The 26,961-nt window shown below is 48.1% G+C and overlaps 11 protein-coding genes across 11 annotated transcripts; 6 read left to right on the top strand and 5 right to left on the bottom strand.

Annotated features, from left to right (window-relative positions):
• The first annotated feature begins 556 nt into the window (after positions 1-556).
• Positions 557-2,555, top strand: EI90DRAFT_520471 (ATP-NAD kinase-like domain-containing protein). The gene is made up of 11 exons (XM_039067726.1): positions 557-639; positions 699-764; positions 827-902; positions 989-1,206; positions 1,272-1,314; positions 1,367-1,468; positions 1,535-1,594; positions 1,667-1,910; positions 1,987-2,080; positions 2,141-2,209; positions 2,277-2,555. The coding sequence occupies exons 2-11, from the start codon at positions 705-707 to the stop codon at positions 2,466-2,468; spliced, it is 1,158 nt and encodes a 385-aa protein (XP_038917926.1). The 5' UTR covers positions 557-639; positions 699-704; the 3' UTR covers positions 2,469-2,555.
• EI90DRAFT_3153515 (Nuf2 family-domain-containing protein) lies at positions 2,424-4,690 on the bottom strand. Its single transcript, XM_039065865.1, has 11 exons — positions 4,412-4,690; positions 4,308-4,354; positions 4,015-4,254; positions 3,805-3,961; positions 3,548-3,751; positions 3,346-3,489; positions 3,250-3,291; positions 3,042-3,194; positions 2,956-2,983; positions 2,847-2,897; positions 2,424-2,785 (listed from the first exon to the last, which is right to left on the bottom strand). Exons 1-11 carry the CDS (start codon positions 4,634-4,636, stop codon positions 2,646-2,648), a joined length of 1,431 nt encoding a protein of 476 aa, XP_038917925.1. The 5' UTR covers positions 4,637-4,690; the 3' UTR covers positions 2,424-2,645.
• A 295-nt stretch (positions 4,691-4,985) lies between these two features.
• On the top strand, positions 4,986-5,644 carry EI90DRAFT_3051395 (histone-fold-containing protein). Its single transcript, XM_039059837.1, has 4 exons — positions 4,986-5,007; positions 5,064-5,168; positions 5,220-5,322; positions 5,377-5,644. Exons 2-4 carry the CDS (start codon positions 5,108-5,110, stop codon positions 5,420-5,422), a joined length of 210 nt encoding a protein of 69 aa, XP_038917924.1. The 5' UTR covers positions 4,986-5,007; positions 5,064-5,107; the 3' UTR covers positions 5,423-5,644.
• A 63-nt stretch (positions 5,645-5,707) lies between these two features.
• Positions 5,708-7,035, bottom strand: EI90DRAFT_2970568 (S-adenosyl-L-methionine-dependent methyltransferase; the record flags this gene model as incomplete). Its single annotated transcript, XM_039055690.1, has 7 exons — positions 6,889-7,035; positions 6,754-6,832; positions 6,621-6,701; positions 6,354-6,567; positions 6,267-6,302; positions 6,148-6,212; positions 5,708-6,089 (listed from the first exon to the last, which is right to left on the bottom strand). Exons 2-7 carry the CDS (start codon positions 6,816-6,818, stop codon positions 5,708-5,710), a joined length of 843 nt encoding a protein of 280 aa, XP_038917923.1. The 5' UTR covers positions 6,819-6,832; positions 6,889-7,035.
• Positions 7,036-7,056: 21 nt separating this feature from the next.
• Positions 7,057-8,874, top strand: EI90DRAFT_3121520 (uncharacterized protein; the record flags this gene model as incomplete). The annotated part of the gene is made up of 10 exons (XM_039063406.1): positions 7,057-7,115; positions 7,185-7,421; positions 7,488-7,607; positions 7,657-7,703; positions 7,755-7,893; positions 7,959-8,042; positions 8,097-8,220; positions 8,272-8,586; positions 8,640-8,726; positions 8,779-8,874. The coding sequence occupies 10 exons, from the start codon at positions 7,057-7,059 to the stop codon at positions 8,872-8,874; spliced, it is 1,308 nt and encodes a 435-aa protein (XP_038917922.1).
• Positions 8,875-8,963: 89 nt separating this feature from the next.
• Positions 8,964-11,134, top strand: EI90DRAFT_3280283 (kinase-like domain-containing protein). Its single transcript, XM_039066752.1, has 11 exons — positions 8,964-9,093; positions 9,149-9,191; positions 9,252-9,505; positions 9,564-9,628; positions 9,689-9,865; positions 9,917-10,001; positions 10,056-10,163; positions 10,216-10,297; positions 10,349-10,592; positions 10,643-10,900; positions 10,958-11,134. Exons 1-11 carry the CDS (start codon positions 9,057-9,059, stop codon positions 11,045-11,047), a joined length of 1,443 nt encoding a protein of 480 aa, XP_038917921.1. The 5' UTR covers positions 8,964-9,056; the 3' UTR covers positions 11,048-11,134.
• EI90DRAFT_3051381 (nucleotide-diphospho-sugar transferase) lies at positions 11,063-13,934 on the bottom strand. Its single transcript, XM_039059836.1, has 9 exons — positions 13,700-13,934; positions 13,511-13,635; positions 13,195-13,455; positions 12,788-13,132; positions 12,624-12,731; positions 12,201-12,574; positions 12,033-12,152; positions 11,571-11,983; positions 11,063-11,518 (listed from the first exon to the last, which is right to left on the bottom strand). Exons 1-9 carry the CDS (start codon positions 13,823-13,825, stop codon positions 11,297-11,299), a joined length of 2,094 nt encoding a protein of 697 aa, XP_038917920.1. The 5' UTR covers positions 13,826-13,934; the 3' UTR covers positions 11,063-11,296.
• Positions 13,935-14,745: 811 nt separating this feature from the next.
• On the top strand, positions 14,746-15,520 carry EI90DRAFT_520812 (uncharacterized protein). Its single transcript, XM_039067727.1, has 2 exons — positions 14,746-14,840; positions 14,892-15,520. Coding segments are annotated over exons 1-2 (531 nt in total). The 5' UTR covers positions 14,746-14,838; the 3' UTR covers positions 15,421-15,520.
• Positions 15,521-16,922: 1,402 nt separating this feature from the next.
• Positions 16,923-20,277, bottom strand: EI90DRAFT_3051375 (uncharacterized protein). The gene is made up of 12 exons (XM_039059835.1): positions 20,125-20,277; positions 20,033-20,055; positions 19,830-19,974; positions 19,635-19,768; positions 18,310-19,576; positions 17,959-18,252; positions 17,763-17,900; positions 17,583-17,703; positions 17,495-17,526; positions 17,183-17,435; positions 17,049-17,128; positions 16,923-16,994 (listed from the first exon to the last, which is right to left on the bottom strand). The coding sequence occupies exons 1-12, from the start codon at positions 20,154-20,156 to the stop codon at positions 16,985-16,987; spliced, it is 2,529 nt and encodes an 842-aa protein (XP_038917918.1). The 5' UTR covers positions 20,157-20,277; the 3' UTR covers positions 16,923-16,984.
• Positions 20,278-23,335: 3,058 nt separating this feature from the next.
• On the top strand, positions 23,336-23,875 carry EI90DRAFT_3121516 (uncharacterized protein; the record flags this gene model as incomplete). Its single annotated transcript, XM_039063405.1, has 1 exon — positions 23,336-23,875. One exon carries the CDS (start codon positions 23,336-23,338, stop codon positions 23,873-23,875), a length of 540 nt encoding a protein of 179 aa, XP_038917917.1.
• Positions 23,876-23,985: 110 nt separating this feature from the next.
• On the bottom strand, positions 23,986-26,568 carry EI90DRAFT_3051369 (MFS general substrate transporter). The gene is made up of 16 exons (XM_039059834.1): positions 26,259-26,568; positions 26,190-26,206; positions 26,113-26,128; positions 25,971-26,051; positions 25,805-25,915; positions 25,691-25,750; positions 25,565-25,643; positions 25,473-25,541; positions 25,409-25,424; positions 25,039-25,349; positions 24,895-24,980; positions 24,742-24,843; positions 24,593-24,686; positions 24,495-24,538; positions 24,333-24,434; positions 23,986-24,279 (listed from the first exon to the last, which is right to left on the bottom strand). Exons 1-16 carry the CDS (start codon positions 26,443-26,445, stop codon positions 24,122-24,124), a joined length of 1,533 nt encoding a protein of 510 aa, XP_038917916.1. The 5' UTR covers positions 26,446-26,568; the 3' UTR covers positions 23,986-24,121.
• Between the last annotated feature and the right edge of the window lie 393 nt (positions 26,569-26,961).

Raw genomic sequence — 26,961 nt, 5'->3', positions numbered from 1 at the left:
TGGGCTGCGATGCCGTGATTATAACACCCCAAGATCTGACCAGGATCTGCAGGATAACTTGCGACTGAATATTTGCGACACGTCGTGTATTATGCTGTACAATGTATCTCTCTTTTCACATCCAGATTGCCTATTTTGGCATTGAATTCCTAAATAAAGTTGTGATCGTTGATTTGCAAAGTTTCTCCACATACGCGTCGCGTAACCGCCGTGCGACATATAACAAGCAACTATTCATGTCCACGATGAATGAGGACGATGCCAACACGTTTCTGCCTGTCACCATTGAAGGAAAGCCCAGCGTGCTCAAATTCTCGGATATGCAATTCTTGGTTTTGCATGACACTCCGAAGGGTGAGCTTTGGTTCAAATTACTAGCTGAGTTTACGTGGGGCAATTTTCACTGTTTTTTTTTTATCACAGGGCCGTACTCCGAGAAACCAGCTCTTCAAACAGATGTTCGCCATGTCCTCTGGGCGGAAGTGTCAACCTCAGAAGTTGAAAGGAATGTTGTGACAGTTTCAACGCTCGCAAGTGACAAGGGAAGACTTGTGCTTGTGAAGGTTGTGGGTGTGTTCAGTGTGGGTGCGGAGGTGGCAATGGAATGGTGCACGAGATTGGTGGAATTAGCTTACGCTGGTCAGTTTTTTTCTTTTCCTTTAGTGGCTAGTTTGTTTGCATGCAGACCCACTTATTAGACGGGTATGAAAGGTGTACGGCCACATAGAAGGGTCAAAGTCCTCATTAACCCTAAGGGTGGGCCGGTACGTTGCATTCGTTCATCTTGTACGAGTTGCTGAGTAAGACTCTTGGTTCTATCATACAGGGAAAGGCAAAGCAGGCATTCGAGAAACGAGTCAAGCCTATTTTCGATGCGGCGAAATGCCTTTTGGACGTTCAATGTGCGTCATCTTCTTCAGTTCTTAGTCCCTGGGTCATTATATGCTATGTCAACTCACCATTTGGTCGTATCGAAAATGTAAAACAGACACAACGAAACGCTTCCATGCGCAGGAAATAGCAGCGTCGATGTCCCTGGACTACGACGCCATCGCTTCACTTTCTGGTGATGGTCTCCCACACGAAATCATCAATGGGATTGCATCTAGGACGGATGACTCTGTCCACGCATTGCGAACTGTACCAGTAGTACCGATTCCTACTGGATCTGCGAATGGGTTTAATTTGAATTTACAAGGGATGAAGGTGCGTTTGCGAAACTGTGGGAGACACAGGCGACAGGATGAACTGCGGGATTTCTACACTGTTAGGGTTGCTTTGATGTTGGATTGGCGGCATTGAATGTGATCAAAGGTAAGGTAAAGTTATTGGAAATCGGCACTAGAGTCGAATTCATATTTTATAGGGAAGCCGATGCATCTAGACATGTGTTCGGTCACACAAGGAACGAAGCGTAGTTGGTCGTTTTTCACGCAAGCTGCGGGACTCATGTCCGACCTGGACGTTGGTAAGTCTCAGTGCCTCGCGGCAAATGGACTTTCGACTGACCCGGTTCTGATCGCGATTTTCGCAGGGACGGAACACTTAAGATGGATGGGAGACAGCCGATTCATCTACGGGTATCTGCGCGGATGTAAGAGTTCCAAAACGCACTCTCTTGACGATGTCCCTTTGCACGATTTCTCATCCTGAGACCAATCCATAGTGATTGCTAAGAAACCATGTCCCATCAAAGTCTCGATGAAAGTCGTTGAATCTGACAAGCAGAAACTCTTGGAAAGGATTCGAGAACACAAAATGGGCACTAGGCCAGTTGATGTTGAACAACCCACAGAGGATCCCCCATCGTTATCATTGTCATCGTTGCCGGAGGACAAGTACGCCAATGAAAGTCCAGATGGAGGTCACTCTGACTGGGTAGTATTCGACAAGCCTATTCTCTATCTTTAGTAAGTCATTCACTCAGAACCGCGAATGAGGGTGATATAAACCGGGATGGGATTTGGTTCGCGCAATTTTGTTTAGTTCTGGTACACAACCCTACGTCGCGCGCGACTTGTTGCAATTCCCTGCCGCTAGACCGGCAGATGGATTACTTGATGTGGTCATACAAGAAGTGGCGAGCATCCTTCCTCTGTTTTTTTCGCTCGCTCGCTTTCTGACTCCACCAATACCGTAGACTGACCGGGCATCACTATTGGGAGCTCTGAACGGTGCAGAGTATGGTCATGCCTTCTTTATGAAGACTGTGAGCCCCTTCTTTTGATATTCTGGTCGGGACATGCAAGACTGACGGTGCCATGTCATTCTCACAGCAACACTACTTCAAAGTGAAAGCGCTTCGAGTAGAGCCAATTAGTTCCTCCAAAAAGTCGCTCTTCTCTATCGATGGTGAAAAGTTTCCTTGGGAACCGCTTTACATCGAGCCGCACAAAGCATTATTCACCACTCTTAGCTTACACGGGGACTTCATTCAAGATTTTAGGGAAACAACATTTCAAAAGTAGTTAAGAAAGATTAATTGGCGCGTAGTAGTTTATTTTATAGTTCCATTTGTTTGAGGCCAGCGCATCAGGGTCACGGATGAAATCTAAGTATACATACAAGGCAATGATGTTGAGATGCAGGCAATTAATAGGGATACAAGGACTTAGAACCATTGCAACACAAAGTAGATTCCCATGTTACTCCTCTTGATCCGGGGCTGGAGCCACCTTGACCTTCTTTTTTTTCTTATGTTTTTTATGGTCATCCGTGGTGAGGACATGCTTATTACTGAAGACTTGGAGATCCAGCTCTTTATCAAGATCGAACATGTAATTTGCTATGATTTCCAGAATCAATGTCGGAAAATTGAGTAGAAACACCTCCATAGCTAGACGTACCGATCATGCGTGCCATCTTGTAGTATTCCGTAGAAAGGGCGTCCACTTCGGCTGTAGGGGGGGATCGGGGACTCAGTGCCAGTGGCTAGACTACCGTGCTGTGACACACTTTGATTTTCCGTGACGAATGCGTCTTGCTGCATCCCACACCTTAGCATCAGATTGTGCGGCATGGTGCAGGATGAATTTGCATACCTCCTTTGCCATTCTGTCCATGTCCTCTTTCTGGGTGTGATGCTCGACATGTCGTTCGTCGCGAAGCTTTACCAGCCTCTGATGACGTACTTGCAAATCCTCGTGCTTCCGACGAGCGATTTCTTGCTTCTCCTCATGTGTCCCACGTATACGCTGGGTTGATGACGAGTAAACGTTAGAACTAGGACGGATAGGATGGTAAACGGACCTGCAATTTATCTAGAGTGTATTGGCGCTGCCTCTCCGCATGCTGTAGGAAGTACCTTAGCAATGAAAGCATTATCATAACATGCAAAAGCTAAACCTGAAATTTCGTTCCCGCAGATTTAAGCTCCTCCTTCTTCTCAGACAGATTGCTGCGTCTCTCATGGTGATACTGGTCTCTGATACGAAGGTTCCCCAGGTCCTTCTCAAGAAGTTGTAGGTCCTTCGTGGCATCTTTCACGTCCTGCGGCACACAAGTAAGCAGTAAGGAGGCGAGACGCACATGAAGCATGGTTACGGACGTTTTGGACATCGTGGAGGGCATGTATCTTCGCCTGGTTGCTCTTCACGGACGCCTCAACACCCCCGAGTTGAGGCTTGAGTGCCTCGGCGGATTCAGCAAGATTGGCATTCTTCTGTTTTACACGCTCCGGCGATTTGACAATACGACCTTTGTCAGCAGCATTGGACCTAACGAGATTCTCTCGTTCTGTCGTCAGTTGTTGCTATTCCAGGTAATCAGACAATGCTGGATATAGTCACAATGGGAGGACAGTACCAGGGTATCCGAGCGCTCTTTTTTCCGTGCCTTAAGTGCATGGACATTCTCGTTGAGCTGGCGTGCTTCAGCGATCAGGCCATTCAATTCACTCTCCAGCTCCTGGATCTCGAGCATAATCCCTCTTGCTGACTGCTTTTCTTCTTCAAATTGTTGTCTACAGCGTGGGGAATGAGAGCCTGTAGAGTGCTGGAATGGAGACCAGCGTGCCTTTCTTCAGCGTACTCCTGTTGTAAAGTATCCTGCTCCTCTCTCCGATCTTCGTATCGTTCCCGCGTAGTCTCAGCTCGTCGATAAAGGTTTTCCAGAAACTCAGGGAAGCCTCGAGAGTCCCCGAAGGCCATGAAATTGACGATTGCACTGAGAATGCGATTGATGCGGACAGGGTCTGGTCGAGTCAAGTCTCGCATAGTGAAAGTCTTGACTTTGGCAACCTTTGCAACCCGTCCCCTATAAAAAGAGACATTGGCGGGGGGCCAAAAAGAGGGAGTGGGAGGACCGACAATTGGTAAAGGAGCATTTGCATCGTTGTAGATTCATAATAATACTCCTGTAGAAGAGCATAAAAAGCTGCCTCTACGTCGAGGGCGCGCCAAAAACAACATACAGTATACTCTGTACCAGACTCTGAGAGAACCATTTGCCTGTCGCGATCAAACTTCTGTACATCAAGTGAAAGCACGTCAAGCAATATCGCCGAGTAAATGCGTTGAACGAGTTCAGGCGTGGGTTTGACAAGGTCATGTTCAATAATGGGGACATCCCATGCAGTAGTGATAATCTGAGCGAGTTCCGCAGCCGACTTGTGAGGCCAACTCTTCTCCGCATTCATCCTTGGCGCAATTGTGGATTTGTTTGTTTGTTGTGATCGAGGAGCCACCCAGATGACTTGCGATTTACATCCGGTTTGTTTACTGCTGACATAAGCATCCAAGCTACTTAAGTTCACGATGGTGGCCTTTCTCGCATTCATCCAAGTCCCCATACTCAACAATGGCTGTCTCCCCCACCAAGGCCCCTGCATCCAAAAGTTAGTTTTATGGTCTTTGCCATTGGCGGCCATGATTGACGCGATTTATTTAGCTACCACCGAAGCAAAGAAGTCCCCAGCTGCGAAGAAGTCAACAGCCCCTGCGGTGGATGGCGATAAGAAGAAACGTAGAAAGCTACGCAAGGAAACCTATTCCACGTACATCTACAGAGGTCGGTAGTGTATTTGCCCTTTATCTTGACTGATTCTGACTCTGCTGTATGTGTAGTCCTCAAGCAGGTTCATCCCGACACTGGTGTCTCCAACAAGGCCATGGCCATCCTGAACTCATTTGTCAATGATATCTTCGAACGTATCGCATCTGAGTCTTCCAGTAAGGTCACTCCTCCCAGTACCCATGTAGACGTTAACATGACTACTTCAGAGCTTGCGTTATATAGCAGGAAGAGCACGATCTCGTCACGTGAGATCCAAACGGCGGTCCGACTTATCTTGCCAGGTGAACTCGCGAAACATGCCATTTCAGAGTGAGTCCCACCGCCATGGAAGGCTCACATCAGTACTGAGCCTTACGCATACAGGGGCACGAAGTCGGTAACCAAGTTCACATCATCACAAGGAAAGTAGCTGTTGGTAGATATGGTTCCCGCAACGGCCGTGTGGTCCTTATCCCTCCGTTGTTATTGGCTAGTTTCTTTATATGTTATTGTTTCGTCTTATTCTGTAGTTTTGTACTCGTTTGAATGTCACTTGTTCTTCTGCCCGTTGGTGGAAGCGAAGGACTGTAACTGCAGATTGCTGGGACTATTCCACAATGAAAGGCGAGCGAAAACTTGCGCAATTACTACGGCCCCATGGACGAAATAGAGTAGGGAATGGCGTGGTCTGCAAGACAAGGTAACAGAATCCTTTTCAATCATCGCTGCCTGACGCAGATTTATGCTTAATGATAACCAGGTGCGTCGTGTAAGGATATTCAAATACCGCCCCTGCTTCATTTATCCAAACTTTGTCATTCCCCCGAGTCAAAATTGCCTGTATACGGGTCCTGATTTCATGCTTTCGTTCATCGGCGAGGACGGCGATATGACTTTTGCTCAGAACACGGTCGATCACACCGACATCGGTCGTTGGAAGGTTGCGCTTGAGCCAGAGCTCTTCCTTAGTTGCGAAATGTTTTTTGTACCCTTCGGTGTCAAAAGTTTGGCGCCACAAGCCCAAGCGATATTGTGGGGTGCCCATCTCTTCCGCTTCATACAAGTCCCGGACTTGTGCGACCCATTGCGCCGAGTCCCTAAATGACAGGCCTACATCTTCAACGATGGACACGGGAGCATCGAGGCAATGATCACCTATCTTCCATATTCCATATGAAGGCAACAACGCCTTCCGGCTTTAGAGAACGACTGAATTCGAACTTGGGATGGAGATGCTCCACCAACTGTATCAAACGTGGGCGGGGACAACTTACCATAGCTTTGTTAAAATCTGGGCACCAGTGCCAGGCCTGCGTAGATAACAACGACTAAGTCGATCAGACAAGGGTATCAGGACTCACTTGGGCAATTACGATGAGGTCGGCCCATCCGTCCGGCACCCTTGTCAATTCAAAAGAACCTTCGTACGTTGATACCCGGGGATCTGATACTGCCTTTAAGAATGCTTCCCGCATCCCCCTGCTGGGCTCTACAGCTTTCAATTCCCTCACTGCAGGGCCGAAAGAACGATGAGTGAGCAAAGCCCGAGTGAATATCCCAGTTCCACTGCCAAGCCTTAGACCTAGATGTGTGGCCAAATGATATCTGGGTAATACAACGCAACTCACTCAAGGACATTCAGGCTGTCTTTCGACGGAAGCGAGGCGAACAATGCGTCCAGTGTTTCATCAGGATAAGAAGGCCGAGCTCTGCACATATCATGTTAACGCTGCCATCGAAATTGAAAGGCACCACAGTTACTTGTCATATAAATCGTTTGTGCCTTCCGCAAAACCTGCCACGGCAACCTCGTGGATTGGAGGCATGACTATGAACTTGGCTGCCAATTCTTGATTAGATTGGTGAGGCAAGTCGCAGTGCTTAGCCATCGCTCACAACAATAGAAATACGGTATACCGTCGGCCGCTAACCCGTCCTGTAGTACTGACCGCGACGGGGTAAGAAGACGCAAGAACAGCGCCCCAAGATTCAGAAGCTGACGAGGTCAGCGTGGGAATATCGTGTGAGACAGAGTTAATCCACTGTTTTTCTGCAAGCAAAAAAATGGCAGAATCGACCGTTGAAGAAGTCATACAGGATGTTGGAAAAACCGGGGTTCAAGAGTACGTTCTGTCGATCTCGCTTGTGCTCATTCGATCCATCATGCTAAAGCTGTACCACTTACCAATTAGACCACCCACAGCATCAGTCCCAAAGACGTCTTCCCCACCGGATCAGCAAGTTGTGACACCCTGGGAGGTCCAAGGACAAATAACACAAGACGGAAAACAATTGGCTATCAACTACGACCTTCTCATCGATCAGTTTGGTACCCGAAGAATTGACGATGCGTTGCTTGCCCGCTTTGAGAAGCTCACCGGCGCTAAACCTCATCCACTATTGAAAAGAGGGATGTTTTTCTCGCACCGGTAAATTTAAAGCTACGCCCAGGATGAAGTGTACTGACATTAGTCCATCGCATTGTCGCATTTCAGTGAATTCGGGCGCATTCTTGACCTGCGCGAGAAAGGGAAGCCATTCTTTTTGTACACAGGGAGAGGTCCGAGTAGCAATAGTATGCATCTAGGACATCTTATTCCGTTCATGTTCACAAAGTATGTGGATTCCCTCAATAATTTGCTCATGATTTATCCCCCACACTAGGTGGTTACAAGACGTTTTTGACGTCCCGCTAGTAATCCAGCTCACAGGTGGGTAGCAGGAGGCTGAGATCTTTGAAGCTTACCTACGGGTATCCGCAGATGACGAAAAATTCCTGTTCAAACAGGATTTGAAAGTAGAGCAGACCCAGCAATTCGCAAGGGATAACAGCAAAGACATCATTGCCTGCGGCTTCGATCTTGAGCGGACATTCATTTTCAGCAATTTTGATTATGTCTCGTGAGTTAGTTTAATTCTGCATGCAACTCTTGCGATTTCAGCATTCAACATTTCTGTCTTTTCAGCGGTGCTTTCTACAAGAATGTTGTGAAAATATCGCGGTGCATCACCGTCAATCAATCGAAGGCAACCTTCGGCTTCCAAGATGCGTGAGTCATAAAATGCATCATCGATCGGCTCGCACCCAAGACCTCATCAACAAGGGATAACATTGGAAAACTGCATTTCGTCGCGATACAAGCTGCCGCTTCGTTCTCAAATTCATTCCCTCAAATCTTTGGAGATAAGTCAGACGTTCCATCACTAATTCCCTGTGCCATCGACCAGGTAAGCTTGTGCTCGTCATCCCACTCACTCCTTTCCATGAGCTTTCGCAAGGACCCATATTTTAGATTGACACGAGACGTTGCCGCCCGACTCAAATACCCCAAACCATGTTTGATTCACGCGAAGTTCTTTCCTGCACTTCAGGGCCCACAGACCAAGATGTCTGCCTCAGATCCAAATTCTACGATTTACATGACCGACACGCCAAACCAGATTAAGAACAAAATTAATAAGCACGGGTTCAGTGGTGGCCGGGATACTGAAGAGGAACACCGGAAATTCGGCGGAAATCCGGATGTGGACGTGGCTTTCCAGTATCTTAAGTTCTTTGAGCACGATGATGAGCTCATCGCCAAGATCGAAGCCGTAAGTGCCCTAACTCTTTGAGACCAGTGGCGGACGCGAAACCTCTGTAACAGGATTACCGATCAGGAGAACTGCTTACCGGGGAGCTGAAGGCTAAATGTATTAAAATCCTCCAGGGCGTCGTAAAGGAATTCCAGGAGGTGGGTGTTCGTAAAGTCTTGCCTGGTGTAGCTCTAGATGAATTCATCACAGAGGAGAACGAGGCTGACAGACGCAGATGTTAATGCATTCATGGATGCTAATCGGAAGATCGAGCCTCTTCCACGTTCAAAGCAGGCCACGTCTTAATATTCCCCGCTGTGACAATAGTGTCGTGATGTTGTAATTCCAGTTTATTTCATGAAAAAATGAACACGTTTGTTGGTACTTGTTTGCAAGAACGCGGTACGCGTCTTGGCCAATTAGCACAATTACAGTTCTTGTTTCCCTTTCCTGTCGCTTGCTTGCTTGATTTCAAAGTTATAACAGTAATGTCCAAAAAGGATCTCGTTTATCCGGAAGTTCGAGGTGAGTGACGAGCATTTCGCCACCTTTGCTTCAAGTCTGATCTTCGAGTCATCAGGATTTGAACTGCAAGAAGTTATCGGCGAGGGGGGCTTTTCAAAGTATGTGCCCCGTAGGGTCTAGATTTAGGTGTTTACATCTCATATGAAACAAAAATGCAGAGTCTTCAGAGCTATCGACTATTCCATTGGCATGGTTGCTGCGTGCAAAGTGGTCTCGCTCAACAGTTCGACAAGTCAAGGTCATAGGAAGGAGCTACATAAAGAGATCAAAGTTCATTCTCAACTGAGGCATGATAACATCTTGAGCTTCATTGCATCGTTGGTTATCGAGGATGATGGCACGTCGCCTTACGTGCCAGCCGTGTATATGGTTCTGGAATTCGCCAGCGGGGGCGACCTATTCGATAAGATAGGTGTGTATATTAGTTGCCTGGGTATATGTGTCCTTATCTCGTTGCTCTCATTGCATAGCACCCGATTATGGCGTGGAAGAGGACTTGGCTCATTTCTACTTCAACCAACTCATTGATGCTCTGGTCCGTGTTTTTCATGTTACGTTCTCTTTGTGCTCAGAGGTTACATGATATGTCCTTCAGGAATACATACACGGCATTGGTGTTTGTCACCGCGACCTGAAACCAGAGAATATCCTCCTCGATGCTCTTGGGATGCTCAAGTTATCCGACTTCGGGTTGTGTTCAGTTTACAAACATAAGGGAAACGAAAGGACGCTCTCCGAGCGATGTGGTTCCCTTCCATACGTCGCACCAGAGGCAAGTGTCTCAACCTAGTTATTGATTGTCAGGGGAGTCGATTTCTTGCAGTTGAAGAACACAAACCAACCGTATAGAGGAGAACCTATAGATGTGTGGGGAGCAGGAGTGATACTTTTTACGCTTCTTGTCGGAAGTGAGCTCTGTTCCTTCACTTGGTCCTTTTAGTATTCTGACGAACTTCGATAAGATACACCTTGGGACGAGCCCTCCACCAGTAGCTCAGAGTATGTGGCGTTCCTATCTGGGGAGATACTCCATACGGATCCTTGGAATCGCATTCCAAGAGAGCCATTGTGTACGATATAACTCACTCCTTGTCTTTGATAATGTTCCTTACTACCTCCCAGCACTCCTCATGAAAATGTTGGTCATTGATCCAAACAGGCGCATATCTCTTGATGAAGCATCTTCACATCCGTGGAGTCAGAGGTAATTGTAGCTGTGTCTGTCGTTGCCGTTTGCTTAGCTCCATCTGAGCAGAGCAAATCATTTAACACGAGATCGTCCGGGCGACCTTGCGGATCGGCTGGCGGATTCGCTTCGACGGACGGGGGATCTGGCTATCGCTGAGCCAGACATGGTCGATTTGTTAGAGCTTTTCTGCGGCATTTGCTGCATGATGCTGAATGCACCAACTTTCACATCCAGGTCTCGACCCGTGGACGAGGATCAAGTGATGCTAACGGCGAATATGACCCAATTCACTCAAACATTACAATTATTCGTGCGTGTGTCCGGAAGCTGTTTCATTCAGAAAGTGACAATATGCCTCAGACCCAAACTCAAAATGGGGCACGTTACGATCCCCATCTCACTCGCTTCTACGCTTCTGTTCCCCCTCAAGATCTACTGTCTTTCATTATAACTGCGATTGATAGGTTTGGCATCAAATATAGGATGAGAAGCTCTGGCTGTGCTGTACGAGTCGGCGGCCACGATCGTCGAAAGGAGGTTTTCAAGGGTGTTATTGAGGTTGAACAGTTCATCTGGAACGACAGCGAGGGAAGCCGTTGTGTAATGAGAAGGGAACAGGTAAGTGTATATATCTTTTACGAATTAATTGACTCCCCAATCAATTCGTTGTCGCAGGGAAATCCAACGGAATGGAGACGTCTATGGAAGGATATCATTAATGCACCAGAAGTAGATCCCTACGTCCTTCGACGTCGCAGCCAGTAGATGCTTAATCTTTATGTTTATTTATTCTATCTTGGGTTTCTAGTTAACAGATGCAAGTTTACAGATGATAAATATAGTTTGAAAGCCAACTCGCAAAAAGCTCAAGCGCCACAACGCTGTTCCTCGAATGGTCACCGCCTTGAACGTCTGAGATCATGTCACTTTCAACCTACGGTGAAGATACAAAGCATGAACGATGCTGGATCATTAAATTGCTGTCAGCGGATGACTCCACGACCATTTGCTGCGTCAATCGCTTTCGTCCTCGTCGCTGGACTGGGCTTGAATGGCTTTCAGGAGAACGAGACCTTGTTTTCGACAGACATCCCCTAGTGAATCTGCCTCATATTTCGAACGAGAATCAAGTATCCAACCCTTGATGTCTTCGTCCTCGACAATGTCGTTATTGTAGAAGGCGGCCAGAACGTTGCCGAAAAGTTTCAAGTGACTTGGTGAAGATGCGCAATGATCCTAGGATAACGCTAAGGCTCAACGTGCAGACGGACACGGAGAACTGACTGACCTGCAACAGGAGTATGTTCTCAATCGGGTCCTCACCACCAATAGCCGGTAATAATGGCCCCCAGCGTTCAATTGTCTCATTAACCGCTTGTTTTTGCTGTGCCGGCGCTCCCGAAAGTGATATTTTAGAGACAAGGAAACTGATAGCTACTTCTTTGACGGATTTTAGTGGGACGTTGCTCGCCATTCGTAAAGTCTTGAGTTCAATGGCCGCATTCTCGACTGTGTGGCCCTCAACAAATGCGCGCTCGAGGGACTGTGTGCATTCCGATCGGAACTCGGCTGAATCACTCAACTTGAGATTTGATATATCTCCATCTAGGGAGGTAGCGTGAGATGCTGGGCTGGACACCACAGAAGATGCAGGAGTGGAGGACGCGGTTGACTCCGGATACTCAATCTGCGTGGTATAACCTTGGGTGATGGATTAATAAGAATTATCTCCGAGGGAAGACATGCACACCTAGTTGGTGAAATGTTCGAGTTGGAGTCTCCGCTTCACTACTATCATCTGAGAGTTCATCTCTCGGGACCTTGTGGGCCGGCCATATATATGCTTTCGCATCTTGACCGAGGATGGCGGCTATTACCCGACATTAGCATTGCTTCTGGAATCTATAAGGCTACTCACGGTTGGTCATAACTTTCAGCTTCTGGTCGGCGTCCTGACCGTCCTCGTCCCACTCGTCATCCTGGGGAGGCAACGTCCCACTTACTTTGCTGAAAGGCGGGATTTGAGCACCTGATCCTAGGATCGCGCCATCGCCTATCATGCACCCACGGTCAATATTGCTGTTTGGACCTATTTGCACACCGCACGCAACGATGCTCTGCGTTACGACAGAGTTTGCACCGATAGAGCTACCCTCCATCAAGAAGCTGTTCGAAATCTTGACGTACGGCCCGATATGACATCCAGGGCCAATCACAGAGCCTTCAATAATCGCATCATCATCCACATAGCTCCGATGTCCTACTTGTGAGTGTGATCCAAGAGTACACGTTCTGAAGAGTTGTCAGCAAGAGCAAGGGGGTCTCCAGGGCGGGAACAAACCTCGATAATGAGACAGATTCTCCGATGTATACAAATCCATGTTTCAATTTATACGCGGGTGTATCGTCAGGAACTAATGGGAACGTCCTCCTGGAGAGGACGTCACGACTAACGGTAGTTGAGCATTAGCAAGATGAACTGACTTCAACAATTCTGGAGTCTACCTGATTTCTGCATATGACCGCGTATCCCCAACACGAGCGGCATAACCACGCTTCGGGATATGACAAAATATTTGCTTCCCCAGTAGGTCAGAAGTCAGGACTCCGTGAACGAAGTCGGTGCGGAGATCTTGGTAGTCGAAGTTCTCAGAAAATAGTGCAGGGACATCCACTGAGCATACGTCAATGGCGCAATCAACGAGGTCGGTCCGGATTTCCAACTCGCGGTGGCCGGTCATCTTCTCGCGTGGTAAAGCGACTCGAGGTTCTCCCTCTTTCACATATTCGTAGTGCAGGCATTCGCGAGTCCCAGCGTCAAGGAGAAGAACAGGTAGGTCAAGACCAGGTCTACAAATGTGCTCGTATTAGATTGAAGCACGCTTCCAAAAAGGGCAAGACTAGCGACGCACAAAGGACGATTGCGCGTTCCCAGCGGTTTCCAGACCATAGTCATAATGCAGGATTTGTTGACTTTTCGCCGTTCTCTGTGTTCACGGACTACTTCTTGCAATGGTATGGTGCTGACTACGTCCCCGGATATAAGAATGAAGTCCGACGCAATTATTTGCTTGGAATCAAGTTCCCTCATGACATCGCCTGTAGAGAGAGCTTCAGGCGTTACAATTGGAGTTATCTTAACCCCAGAATTGGGAAGCGACCATCGTGATTGGCTAGATGCCAATCGCCTTAGAAACCTGAAACGTGTCCGGCGCGCTGTTTACTTGCCTAATAGCTTCTTTGATTAGATCGGCATGCGAACAACAGAAAACGAATATCTGTTGGACACCGGAGCCGATCAACGCTTCCAAAGTCCAGTTAAGTAAAGGAATATTGCAAAGAGGCAACAATGTCTGTTTGATCCATTCGGCATGTCAGGGGAATTGGAATGGACGTAGGAGACCTGCAGGATAATACCCTTGGTTTGGTCATGCTGAGGGGCTGAAACCGTGAATTGAAGCTGTCTGCAAGAATGACAGCCTGCAAAATATCTTCATCTTGTTCCGACGCATGGATTTTGTCTTTCGAAGCTTTAGGAGGCATTCTTTGGAGCTTCTCACCGACAGTGGAGCTGACGCAAATCAATGCGCGGCAAGACTACACCTTATCGAGACCTGAACACAAATTAGCCGCCTAAACAGGTCGGTCGGGAATAACCGCGCACCAAAACTTTCGGTTGGTCTGACCCTGTGAATGGCCCAAATTGATGAGGCCACCCAAGTCGGGTAGTTCTACCCCTACCGTGCGCTGCTCACCCGACTTTGATATGGATCCCAACTAGCAGCGAGTGATTTAGTCCCGTTCATGCGCTCAATTCTTCAACGTGGAATCTCGGGTTGCTTTGACAGGCGGTGATATTTACATTTACAACACTGTCAATCCCTCAGTTGGCTCAAAATCTGTTGTGTTCTGCTTCTTTGCCTTTGATGTATTATTTCTTCGCGCAGGTTGTGTGACTTGCGTCGTGGTATAGTGTCCCTCGCGCGAACGTCGTCGCAAGCAAACCCTTATGGCCGTCCTAGTAAAGGACTCGGATTCCTCACGCAAGTTTAAATCTCCCTGAGTAATTGGCTCTCGTACTGCATTGTTGTGGACGACAACACGTTGGTGATGCATTGCGGCTTTTTCCCTATTGCATGATGGCTAGTGACCATGTGCAAGCTTGTAGTTCTGTGTTCTCCCTTGGCAACGTGGGGTTTTAAACAAACAGGCGCGCGTCCAGGTGGCAGTGACTCTTCATTTGCGTGGAATGTCCGTTTCTGGCGGCTCGCCCGCCTTAGCATGCTGCTCTTAGGCGACGTGACATTAGACCCCTCTGATCCCACCACCTTACCAAGTCGGCTACGCTTTCCTGCTGCCCCTAGGAACATATATTCCTGGCCTGGTGCAAGGCAAGCGAACTGCACCACTTCGAACTTTCCATCCAGTTCTGCAGAGGGTCAGCCGTAGAACTTGCGATAGCCAGACCCTAATTTCGAGTAGTAGAAGAAAGGAGGCTTAAGTACATTCACGCCAGCCAATATCCTGGAACCCCGATAGCGACTTGTTCGCACATCATGTGAGTCACCTTGGCTTCTCTGCGGAGCTTCCAGCTAACCGAGTGTTTCAGGAATGCGGTGGTCATAGTGGGCATCCTAATTCTGTCTCTAATTGTCCTGATTGCAGTGTATATCGCTGCGCGGGTTCTCGATATCCGATGGCGCCAGAATAACGAAAGAGTTGTCCAACCATCGCAACTGCGCCGACCTCCCAACGTAAGACACGCAAGGGCGCCAGGACTGACTGATCATCTACCCCCTTTGTTGCCGCCAATCCCGTCTCATCCCCCATTGATCCGTGGCTGGGATCCCAACTCCCAAGCCAACTGCATTGCGTCCCTGTTGCTCCTCAAGCAAGAAACTATATCGACCGCGTGTCCGATCTGTTATGAGGAGTACAGTGTTATGATGCCTGCGATCAAGCCGGAGCCATGCCAGCACTCACTATGTTCCCTGTGTCACATTCACATCTTGGAATATGCTGAACGGAAGCATGTAACCCCATTATGTCCTTATTGCCGTGTACCTTATTCCAGGGCACACAGTGTCATCCCTGGACGCCCCGAAAGCAGCAGGGCATCACCCCACCACAGTGCTTAGGGTTTCTCGATGCATCATTACGGATTGATCCATGAATCTTTCTCCTGGATTGGCGTCATTATGGCCTAGCTATCGTGAGACGGCTTGTTGAGGTGTTTATGACCAGCGAACGACGCGATATGTATCAGGGGTCTTTGACGGATGTATACTTAGCATCCTGGGATACCTAGGCGATATAACTATTCTATTGAAGCGGGACTCAGCTACCGGTGTATCCTATTCTCGAAGAAGGTGCATACAATGACAATGCGGTTGATGTCGGTGTTGTGGGGCCCCCATCCAAACCCTGAACGTTCGCAGCTGCGATACGGATTGCGTAGCTCCTCGAACCAATCACTAAACAAACAGACACATCTAGCATTTTTGGCTAGTAACTAGACTCCGAGATTCTGTGTTTCACAAGACGGGCTTTGTCCCTCAACCAACGGAATGGTTTATGCTGTCAAGCCGGCATAAGGTGCCTATCAGTGAACCCTCCCCAAAGTGTTGTTTACTGGATGAATTAGCGCAGTTCAGGTCATCGCCTCCGGCTATATGAACATGTGGTATGCCCAAAAAAAACAAACACGCCCGTGAGCTTTTGGTGCTTTATTAAATCGCCGGCTGCTGTGATACTGGCTGGCGATTATATTTGGTACAACGTGCAACACTGCCCCCTGACTATACTGCGTGTAGTCGTCAATGTCTACCCTAGTTACCCCGAGACTCATGATTTTATTTTACCCATGTGTACTTCAATGCGCGCCGCGTCGCTGAGGCTCTATGGGAAGTGAAGCGTTCTCGGGACCGCTAGTCTTCCTGCGCAGACTGATCGCAGCTGCCTCTATTTGGGATTTGAATACTTAAGCCGAACGATCGAGGGCACTGGTTAAGGCCGGGATACTACTAGCAACATTTTCTGCAAACACAAATATGGAAGTCGTCGGAAAAGCCCATCAGCATGTCTGCTTTCAGCGCGCCTGACTTGGGTCTTGTGATTACTGAATGATTTTATGTAGGTGTGGTGAAACCAGCGGCCGACAAGTACTAGAGGAGCCAAGCAAGGCACAGTTGGTTCGAGTTTTACGATTGCGAGTTCACGGGCATAGCTTGGCCGATGACTATGAGCGCCAACATCATCATTCCCCCTTAATTCTCCGACTACCAAATAATGTGTTCGTCTTGGCTTCCTTGCCAGTCGGATCGGAAGTTGATGCTGCTGATCATGAGCGCTCGCCTTGACTTTTTGTGGTCGAATGGACGCGATTTTGTACTGCCTTGACAAGCCATTGTGAAACTATCGAATTTACAGTTGCTCAGCTATGTCCAGCAATCAAGTCGCAATTATCAGCATCGTTGCACAATCCCTCCTTCACCCTCAGGTTCCCATCATGCCAATCCATTATTATTAACATCAAACAAGGATCAACCACAAAAGAACGCGGAATTATGCAAGGAGTGCTGGGGTTCTGATAATGATCTATATATTGCTACAGGTAGATGCGAAATAGGGCAAAATACTGAAAAAAAAAGGTCGTAACAATCGCGGCCAATAAAATGGGAACTTCGGGTATAGTGGATTCAGTTATTCTTGTCTGTGAAAGTATGTCCGTTAAAGGCCATTCGATCTTTGAGAAGGAAACACAAACCCAAAACCAACAGTCTCCTCCACGGCAAGAGTCAACTTGTGCTCCAAGGTGTTGTAGTCTTTATAAGGGGGCAAGTCGATCTGCAAAAAATCAATGAGGATCAAAACAGAACCACAATGACGGGTAGTACATACGCGATTAAAACAGGTGTGACTCTTCGGCAACTGACTGGGGTCTCCAGCTTTTTCGATCGTGAACCGTCGAGGACCATCTGATCCTTGAAGATCCTTGAACCCGTTGACGGGGATACGCGACGTTCCAGTAGCGAACTGCAGCAGGCGAGACTTGCGTTCGGTCGGCCAGCTTCGAATAATTTGCCAGAACCACTGAATAACTTCATCGTTCATCTCGTAGCCACGATAATCCGTGTACTTGGTCCAGTCATCACTACAAAGGTGGACGATGAGCACATGTGGCCAAACATTGCATTGAACCGAGCCACATACACATCGATATCGGACATGCCTCCAATGAGAAGCTATGGAAGGATATTATCAACGACAATCCCGGCTATTAAATCTGCTGAGCACTGACCTCGAGTTCCCGCTCGTCGAACACGTTAATGAGCTCTTGAGGGATCAGTTCACTGAAGCCAGACATGAAGGCGTCGAACTGTTCTTTCACACGACGAACGATACGATACTCGATGACGGTTCTGCATAATTGATCCAAAGGTTGAGCAGGCCAAAAGTATGCAATAGTAAGCAAACTTACTCGACGTATTCTTTCTTATTCTCCTCCGTCACAGGGACGTCAGCACCACCAGGCTTGAGTTCGATCGTCACAAGCTCGCCGAAACGATCTTCTGTTGTGGTGAAGGTCTCATCGATAACATCCGTAATGTCGTTCTCCCTGTGTACCATCAAACATAAGCCACCCCTATCGAAATAAAACAGAAGTGGACGCTCACAGGATCCAAGTCATGCCACGATGCAGTTCAGCATCGACACTTTCCAAATCAGCGAGAGTAATTTTCTTCTTAAGAATCATCTTGTAGAAACTGGTGATGAAATAGGCATCTAGGAATCGACGATGGAAGATGGCAAGACCCATGACTCTTCCGATAAACTTGAAGTAGTTCAGATGTTCAGGGTTCACGCCAGAGGCAGGGTTGATCTGGAGCGTGTAGTTATCTGTTGCTGAGTACTCGAACAGACAGTAGAATGGGTTAAACATCTCATGGGAGAGCAAGAAGAAGAATTCACTACATAATGCAAGAGTAAACGACCAACCCAACAATAATCGAATAATCCACACTAACCGAGAAAGACCACCGTAATCAAGACCATCTTCGCCATCGAACTTGATCATCAAGCGCTTCTTCAAATCGCTTGGAGTTTGGCGCATGATATCCGCGTAACTGTCCTCGAAGATGTGGTTTCGTCGAACCTTAATTTGGCAATTACCCGGTTGGCTCCTCATTGCAGGTTGAGAACGGAAATAGATGAGCTTGCGACGGAAGTCACGCTTGTATTGCGGTACGTTCTGGTCGAGCGATGATGGCAGACGAGGATCATCCCAGGTCGTAGTCTTGGTGTTATGATCAACGAAGTAAACACGAGCAGTAGACGTGAGGCGCATCTCCCACCCAGAAGGCAAGGGGCCAAGCTGGGAAACAGGCTGAGGTTGCACCGTGACCTGATTCCCATCACGTCCAAGCATTCGGACGAGTGTCTGACGACGAGGATCCACCCAAGTGGTCGTTCGTGTGTTGTGGTCAACATAGTAAGGGCGACCTTCAGGTGTATGCCTTTCTTCCCATCCAGCGGGCAGAGCCCCACTTCCGGCGGTTGTCTGCGGACCATTTGCGCCTACAACGGCGGTGGCACCACCAGTGGCAGGAGTGGCACCTCCTGAACGTGAACTGCTTGCAGTCCCCAAAAGGTCATCGGCCAGGATGCGACGATTGTGACCTGCTCGGGCAGTATCAGTATCCTGCTGCGCTTGAGTGTTCGCCGTCTGGTTGTTAGAAGGCCTGTTCCATGTCGTAGTTCGTGTATTGTGATCGACGTAGTAAGTGCGACCAAGATGATCAACCCGGCGTTCCCATCCAGGGGGCAACGGGCCATGTTGGTCCTCGTGGGGATTGAAGTTCCGCATGGCATTCACTGCTTGAGCATTTGCGGAAGTCACAACTACGTTTGCCGCCGTGTTCGTAACTGGTGATGGAATGCTGGCAGGATTGGTAGCTGGGGACGTGGTCGCACTAGTGGGGCGACTGCGAAGGGAGTTGGAGTGCTCAAGAGTTGATGTGGCTGGTGAGCTAGTTGCCGATGCTGGAATAGGGGTCGGAACCTCAAGAGTGTTACCGATAGGGCGGGTATTCCCAATAGTGTTTGTGGAAGTGGAAGGAACAAGCTCGGAAGTAGATGGGTTAAGACCTTCCAACGCAGCCAAGATGTTTCCACCTGTTTGAGGTGGACCAGGATTCGGGATAGGCGTGTTTGTATCTGTGGATAAATAGACTACAAGTTTTCCATGTACTACCAGGTTGTCATTTGACTTCTTGAGGTCCAGAGTCAGCATTTCTAAGAGTACCTCACACTCAGATAACCATTATACTCTGTGAAATCCTATCAATCGTACCTCGCCCTTCGCTATGGATATCGATATGATCCCGCACACAGACATTGACAACTCCAAGGAATCCTTGGTCCCGCCTTTTGAATTTTCTTTGATCAAATATTTGCACGGCGATGACAGACGATTCCTTGACGTTACTGAGGGGATGCTGAGGTCAGCGTGTATCGCAACGCGAGGGGGTCATGCTTTGATACTTGCACATCAAAACCTTCATTCCAATACGGATTAAGAGTCTTTTTGATTATGCTGGTAGTGTGCGTCTGTTCTGCATCAACAGTTATAACAGCAAAGGGGTCTGGGAACCTGAAGACATCGCGCTTCGACAATCCATCTGCGGCGACGACTATCCAAGGAAAGTGAGTACAAATACGCACCCGAGTCCTTCTCGCTCTTGCACCCACCTGTGATGCGCAGTTTCTTCGTTCTGATCGAGTGTAAAAGGAGTTGGATTAGTCGCGCCTAATGGCTGACCTCACAACACAGCAGCACTCACACAGAGTTATTCGGGTTGGCAGCAGTAGTCATGAAACTGCCTTTTTTTATCTTTTAGCACTGACCGATGTACGTTTCACGCGAATGAAGGGTGGCCACGACGGGTGGGACTTGGTTTACGATGGTGGACCCAAAATGGTTTCGTAAGCCGGCAATCTCCGCACCGGCGAAACCAGTGCGCTCGCCGTCAATGGCTCTCGCTCTCCATCGCCGACAAATCATTTACTTCCCAAAGCAAGACCTAGAAATCACATATTTACGCTATCTCCATTGTCACTATTACCACCGGAAATTACACCGCCCTGAGCCTCCCCTAACTCTGCCAAACCTTAGCTTTCCAATGACTGCCGCAGAGGCAACCAACAAGACTTAGAGCGGTGCTTTCCTCCGTAACATTTATTTTCTACCAACATGACAACCAAGACTGGTGAACGCGCGAATACGGACTCGCGCCACACAGAACTGATGCCCCGTGTAGCTGATACCCCGATCATTGCCCATCATGTTGAATGGGAGTGGTACTTGCCAAGAAAAGCAGATGCATGATTGCAACAGTTGCTTGCCTACCCCTGAGTGACGCATTTTTCAAATATACCTCAAACGGTCACTTTCCTGTTCCTTAGTGCGATGCACCTTGCCCAAGACTGGGCACATCACAGTGAGGCGTGACCATTCACCATCAACATATTAACTCCATCGCCCGATCACTGCTACGGAACGGCTGCGCTCTTGCTGACCTCATCGATCCATTACCAACCTTGCAGGCGTGCCTCCGCGAGGTCGTCAAATTGCATCACATGCATAACCCTTTCCATCCTGACCCTCACCACAAGGCACGAAGCCCGAATACACGCATGCGACCACGGTCACAGAATTCCATAGAAGACACTGAACCAGACATCGTCCTCTGTACGGCCTCGCGCTACTTCAAATCCAAGTTTCGACTCTTTGGTCTTCAGACCAAGCAGATCCGTTCCCAACCCACGACTTGGTTCAAGCATAAAACAGTGGCCCTACGGCCTACCACTGCTTCCCAAGAGCTGGACACATCTCTTTCCAAATACAGTACTAGTATCAGTACCACAAAGTATGATCATACCGTAATGAAGCATGCATTTCCCAAGTTCCAAACTAGTAGATCTCAAGGCAAACGGCAGTTACAGTAAAGCGTGTCCAAACACGCTTGACCCTGGCCGCATCACGCACGTTATATATAGGCTCTCCATTGTACTAGTTTTCGTTCTAGCTTTGATATCCGACACATCAGCATCATTCTTCAAGAACCCTAATTATGTGTGGGAGAGAATGACCTTGGGCGGCTATTTTTTTGCGGGCCCGAAAGCTGGAAGGGACGTGAAAGTGGAGGTTTAAAATGAGCAGTGGCGTGTCGCTGACCTTGAGAGAGAGGCTACTTCTGCGAACACATGCGTGGTTTGTCGTGAAATAAACATTTCAACAAAAGCAAATCGGCCGATGTGAGAAGCAACATGATTGCGAAAAAAAAGTGATATTCATGCTGGTTACGAACGTCCGAACGCGTGAGAAAGAGGCGATTGTCGGGCATCAAAAAAAGGGGAACAAGTCCACGTCTGCAATGATTGGAAAAAAAAAAGCCATGTTTAGATCGATCGACCATGGGCATCGAATTGATGTGTTGTGGTGTGTTGGTGCTTGTGTGTGCCAAAGCGGACGAAAAAAAAAGTCGCCGTGCGACATTGCATGATGCCGACCATGCTTTGGAAGACGCATATCTGTCGTCAGTGTCCAACCTGGTTGCCCCGGGGCCCCTCGTAATCTACCTCGATGCGCGCGGGTAGCAGCGCACGTCGCTTGGACTCCAGGAACGATATCATGTGTTCTCAGGGCTGCTTGGTCATCCTGCAGGACCGTCGCAAACTGCATTTGTTTAGATGTTGAACGCTTTAGTCGAAGGGGGCCACTGGTTTTTTGAGGCTGGCACTATAATACTTTTCGGAAAATACAAATACGAAGGTCATTCGGAAACCGCATCAGCTGCTTGTGTGAATTGCCACACTTGGTTATGCCATGAACTCGGTTGCTTGACCTTTATTCAGTGTGAGATGTGGTTTATGCTATGCTGACTAGCCATCAAACCATGAACCGTATTCATATTCTCGTAGAATGGAGTTGCATCGGGAATCAAGACGTGCAATCCCTTAGCTGTGTGTAGCCAGGAGGCCACGATTACTGATGTCGCTGCCTAGCTTCTGCTTCAGCGGCTGCTGCGCTGAAGTTTTCCGTCATGCCAATAGATTACCATTGACACCAATGGTCAGACGCGAAATTAGGCAAGGAACATGCTGATGTTCCCTGAAATCTCAGTCAACCTTAGCACAACATTTCTCGAAACATTGCGGTGCAACGTTTATGTCTGCTTCTGGTTGCTTAATCGATTTATCAGTTAACAAAGTATACCCATCACTTTCCATAACGTCGTGCTCCAGTCTTTACTTCAAGCCCGTCCCCTGCATCTGGTGAATCCAATGTCCCAAGATTGGCTTAGCATACATGACATTGAGGGACCGTTGGGATACGAGGTTGAAACAATTCGGCGAGACCCAGATCGGATTGCCCATGTTTTCAGATGGGAACCCGCTGAGTTAATGGGCAGTAATCCCATCAGTACGAAGGGCGTAGACAAGCATTTGTATAGGAGAACAAGGGTCGAGTAGTCCCTGACGAAAAAGCTCTCACCTCTTGGGCTGAGGAAGGATGCTCAAGGGTGTTGTGAACGCCAATCAATTTACGCCCGGTCCTTCAACAATTGTTACTAACCCCAGCATGGGCATCCTCGATTTCTGTCTCGATCTCTCAACGCCCAGCCCGGTAAACGTACTTGTCTCACAACTTGTTCATCACGCAAGGATAAAACTTGCCACTGCCAGGCACCTTCCTAGGAAATGCCACCATTCGGAGACACTCGAAATGAGCACCTGTTGGAGGTAGCCTCCAACTGCGTGCCCCACCACATGCATAAATATAAGACCACGGCCTACCCCGATGTATGTAGTCGGCTGTGTCCCACCGAAGCAGAACGATACGCCCTCTGCAACTTCCGCAGAAACTTTCTGTTTCAGGGAATGTTCCGTCCAATGATAAATTCGTACTACTCCATACATTCCTTAATCAACCAGAGCTGTTGCGCGTAGTTTTAATCCAGTCGAAGAAGCCCATTGTTTCGGGCGACGAGGATGCAGCTACAAGCGGATCCAAGGGAGAAGCTAGGGTCGTCTTCGAGTAAACCAGGATCTAGCGATCACTCGGCGCATATCCTTTCACTATTTCCATATCTCCCAGAACTATCCCTTCGTTATCAGGAACGGACCCCGCTCCTGCATAGACGGTTCTGCGTTCGGAACTGCGAAATTCCTGTGGGCTGCAATGATTACGAACTTAGCCCTACTCCCCTGGTTACAAACCAGGAGCACATCCCTTTCGACCCATCTAAAGTGCTTTCCGAGCATTTGGATGAGCTCAGCGACAAACTATTTACGTTATTTCCTGTGTGCGATGTCTGGATTGATCGAGCCTGGACGCCAAGTGCGTTCCTTGCCAAAATTGGCGGCCGAGACGAGAATTTGGGAAGAACGACGCCAGGATGCAGTGAGTACAATCTGAGGCGTCGCAGGATGATGCGAGCATTACCAAGCGGTGCGATAGTTGTAGCACGGCGAGGCATCAAGAAACCTCCGAGCTCGATTGAGCTGATTGAGATCATCTTAGCCTTCTAATCACGCCAATGAGTATCGACGGAATCAACTGTATTTCTTCATAAAATCTCCGGTTGATTGGGACGGTTGGGGTGATCCAATGAGCTTACGTGGTTAGGCTCCGAGTCCAATCGATTTTCACCATCATTGAGCCTCCGTATTTCCCAAAGCATACTTCCAGGCTTAAGGCACTCCTTTACAAGTCACTGATTACAACTGTAAAACTACACGCGTGTGAGAACGTTGATTTCCCGAACCAGACCTAGATCAAAGAGTGTATATGAAGTCTCGGTGTCCATCACCCAGCCTCCGCTTCTCTTCAACGTTATCGTCTGGAATGTTATTGTATAGCCCGCGCTCTTTGGCCTTCTGCAAGTTCTTGTAATAAAGATAGCCAAGTATCAGGCACATGTGTAGGATGAACACTGAGTGACCAGATATTGTTATTCTAAGTCATCACATAAGAGTATATGCTTACCAATAGTGCAGCTAATATTAAGCTTCGTCGTTTTATGGAACCGAGGGGCATCGTGATACATCCACATCGCCAAAATTCCTCCAGCGCTGCTATTGACGATTCCTAAGACCGGGACGCAGTAAGCATAATTCAGAAGGCTTCGTAGGATGATGTTGGCGTTACCAAATGCGATAGCTGTGGCACGACGATAGTGAGGATAGACGTTGCTGTATGAGAAAAGTCCATAAAATTAACAAGAACCAAAATCGCAATCATCTTACTTCGCGATCAACGTAAGTGCGCAAGGAGAAATGATGGACGTGCCAATCGTTTGGGCGAATATCGAGCCATACCTCACGTGGACATTGGTGCTATCTATAAGGCTTCGAGTCAACTCCGTGTTTGTCCCTGGTAAATAATTTATACGGACAATACATCACGATGTAACCTGCAAGAGCGGTGAAGCTTGCGCCAAGGGCAATTAGCCCTCTGCAACGATATTTGTCACTGAAGTAGGCGGCCATCATGCTCACTGAATCGAATACTAAGAATGAAATCCAAACTTCTTAAAGGAATGACGCACAGACAAACGCGCAGGCGAAGGGGGGGACTCCATATAGCTGGGTTTCGGTGGGCGAGTAACCTAGGCTCCCCACTACAGTTGGGATGCTATTCCATCATTAGTCAACGGCTGTGACAGTGATTCGCAAAGTGACAATAATCTTACAAATATCCCAGTCCATTGGAGAGGTAACCTGGGGGATACTTGTGACAAAGCAGTAGCGCAGTACGGGAGAACAAACTCAACGTACCAGCAAAGAATCCGGCAGTACCTAGGAGTACAACATGTGGCGTCGTGAGAGACGACCATACGATCGAAAACTGGAATGCATCGTCGACTCTGTCGAGGGCAGTGTCTTCTTGAATTGCATTTATGTATGCGGATTGTTCTTTCTCTGTCATGAAGGTGGCACTCGCAATATCCTCCGGTAGCCAAAAGTACGAAGTGACACCAAATATGACGGTAAAGATCCCCTCCTGTATCGAAGGAACGGTTCAATTAATGGATAGATCTACTTGATGCCCTGAGGACGAACTAGGAAGAAGATCCAACTATGTGCCAAGATTCAGCATAGTTGAGCGAAATGACGGCGAACGTACCTCCAGCTCGGTCTACCAGCTTTACCGTCAATATGAACGATAGCGTAAGCCAAAAGCCCAGAAAATGTCCTGCAAGGCTCGAGGCACTGAACAACATAGCTATTCGTTTTTGCAACTCGTGCCGTTTGTAAAGCTCCGACAGATATAGGAGGAGCGCCGGAACCAGGGGCCCTAAAACGCAGTGGAGGTAGACCGTGAGGCTATCAAAACTATCTTACCTTCAGTCAGTCCTAGGAACAGACGGCAAATGAGTAATCCATGATAGGATGTGACGAAACCTGTGAAAATCAAGATCAGGCCCTGATTTCTATGTGGGGATTTCATTTTTATACCTTGGGATGTCTCTACTATGCCCCATGCGACCACGAGGCCAGGTATAAATATATGGGCACCAATCCTCTTGAACAAAAAGTTGGAAATTAGCTCTACGAGTAAATATGGTACTGGTGGGATTGAATATCAGCGATTGTATGGGGAATCTTGCTCGAAGTGACTTACTGAAGAAGAGGCTCAGAACGACGGAAAGTCTATACGAAGACATGTGAAGATCTTTTAAAAGTCCCGCCTTTGCAGCATTCCCTGATTGAGGGAGTAATCGTCAGTCGAAGACTAGGGCCAGCACGACACGTTTGGTACTCACCTATGTTCGTTTTATCCTTGAATGCAAAATGATAGATTGGAAGGGGTGTCACGAGATGCGTGAAAGCTCCAGCTCACGAGGAAATTCAGGAACACTGACAGGAAACTATTCAAATCGAGGCTCATCTTCTTTGCGGAGTGGCTTACAAACAATGGTCGACGTCGTAAGAACAATAAGGTCGATTTTAGTACGGGCTCGTCGAGCCGCAGCTAGATCAATGCTACCCTCAAGGGGGGCAGCATCACTTGAACTGCTGTCGAGATGACTCGTGTCACTAAAGTCGAGCTTCCGTTTGTCCTCCGAATCGACATCAGCGATTTTCGGTTTGTCCATTACAGAACCCGAGCGAAGTGAAGGAAGAGGCGAACTTTATCTGATACACAGTGGATGGAGAACTACTGGGCACTTATCTGATTCACCACCACTTATAGCTGTTTCAAGAACGGACTTTCGCGGGACCTTCTCTCTGAACGCCGGTAGAATATGCATACAGCGGATGATCTGTTGATCCGCGTTGTGGTGATGGGGACACCCTGAGAAGACACTATGCAGCGCTAAGAATCGTCCACTGAGAAAAGTAATTCCATGACAATATGACAAGATTTCATGAAAAATCTTACACCACCCTAGGATTATTGGAAGCAGGATTTTGTCGGCTATTGTGTCATTTCACAAACTGTCACTTCGGGCTTGCTGGAGGTCGAGTGGAGCAGGATTTTAATCATGTCATTTGGCAGACTGTCGCCATGGCTTTGCTGGAGGTTGCGATCTCATCTCACGCAAAATTTTGGAAGTCAGTATCTAAGCGCATCCCAAGGTTACCGAGGCCAGGACAAAGATATGATGGAA

Source organism: Cantharellus anzutake (assembly GCF_015039405.1).
Source record: "Cantharellus anzutake strain C23 chromosome Unknown EI90scaffold_16, whole genome shotgun sequence".
In the NCBI taxonomy this organism is placed as follows: domain Eukaryota; kingdom Fungi; phylum Basidiomycota; class Agaricomycetes; order Cantharellales; family Hydnaceae; genus Cantharellus; species Cantharellus anzutake.
The sequence above is the reverse complement of the archived record's forward strand: the minus strand, read 5'-3'. Positions and strand labels throughout refer to the sequence as shown.

Coding starts and splice junctions, on each gene's coding strand:
- EI90DRAFT_520471 (XM_039067726.1), top strand. CDS start 705: ATGAAAGGTGTACGGCCACATAGAAGGGTCAAAGTCCTCATTAACCCT. Junction 903..988: donor ATGCCTTTTGGACGTTCAAT/GTGCGTCATCTT, acceptor AATGTAAAACAG/ACACAACGAAACGCTTCCAT. Junction 2,210..2,276: donor ATGCCTTCTTTATGAAGACT/GTGAGCCCCTTC, acceptor TCATTCTCACAG/CAACACTACTTCAAAGTGAA.
- EI90DRAFT_3153515 (XM_039065865.1), bottom strand. CDS start 4,636: ATGAATGCGGAGAAGAGTTGGCCTCACAAGTCGGCTGCGGAACTCGCT. Junction 3,752..3,804: donor AAGAGCGCTCGGATACCCTG/GTACTGTCCTCC, acceptor TACCTGGAATAG/CAACAACTGACGACAGAACG. Junction 2,898..2,955: donor ATTCGTCACGGAAAATCAAA/GTGTGTCACAGC, acceptor CCCCCCCTACAG/CCGAAGTGGACGCCCTTTCT.
- EI90DRAFT_3051395 (XM_039059837.1), top strand. CDS start 5,108: ATGGCCATCCTGAACTCATTTGTCAATGATATCTTCGAACGTATCGCA. Junction 5,169..5,219: donor TATCGCATCTGAGTCTTCCA/GTAAGGTCACTC, acceptor TGACTACTTCAG/AGCTTGCGTTATATAGCAGG. Junction 5,323..5,376: donor GCGAAACATGCCATTTCAGA/GTGAGTCCCACC, acceptor TTACGCATACAG/GGGCACGAAGTCGGTAACCA.
- EI90DRAFT_3280283 (XM_039066752.1), top strand. CDS start 9,057: ATGTCCAAAAAGGATCTCGTTTATCCGGAAGTTCGAG. Junction 10,164..10,215: donor CATTCCAAGAGAGCCATTGT/GTACGATATAAC, acceptor ACTACCTCCCAG/CACTCCTCATGAAAATGTTG. Junction 10,298..10,348: donor TCACATCCGTGGAGTCAGAG/GTAATTGTAGCT, acceptor CCATCTGAGCAG/AGCAAATCATTTAACACGAG.
- EI90DRAFT_3051381 (XM_039059836.1), bottom strand. CDS start 13,825: ATGCCTCCTAAAGCTTCGAAAGACAAAATCCATGCGTCGGAACAAGAT. Junction 13,636..13,699: donor TCAGCATGACCAAACCAAGG/GTATTATCCTGC, acceptor TGGATCAAACAG/ACATTGTTGCCTCTTTGCAA. Junction 12,575..12,623: donor GAATCTGTCTCATTATCGAG/GTTTGTTCCCGC, acceptor ACAACTCTTCAG/AACGTGTACTCTTGGATCAC.
- EI90DRAFT_3051375 (XM_039059835.1), bottom strand. CDS start 20,156: ATGACTACTGCTGCCAACCCGAATAACTCTGT. Junction 18,253..18,309: donor GATTACGGTGGTCTTTCTCG/GTTAGTGTGGAT, acceptor TGCATTATGTAG/TGAATTCTTCTTCTTGCTCT. Junction 17,436..17,494: donor GGCATGTCCGATATCGATGT/GTATGTGGCTCG, acceptor CCACCTTTGTAG/TGATGACTGGACCAAGTACA.
- EI90DRAFT_3051369 (XM_039059834.1), bottom strand. CDS start 26,445: ATGGACAAACCGAAAATCGCTGATGTCGATTCGGAGGACAAACGGAAG. Junction 25,916..25,970: donor CGTTCTGAGCCTCTTCTTCA/GTAAGTCACTTC, acceptor CAATCCCACCAG/TACCATATTTACTCGTAGAG. Junction 24,435..24,494: donor TGCCACAGCTATCGCATTTG/GTAACGCCAACA, acceptor TCCCGGTCTTAG/GAATCGTCAATAGCAGCGCT.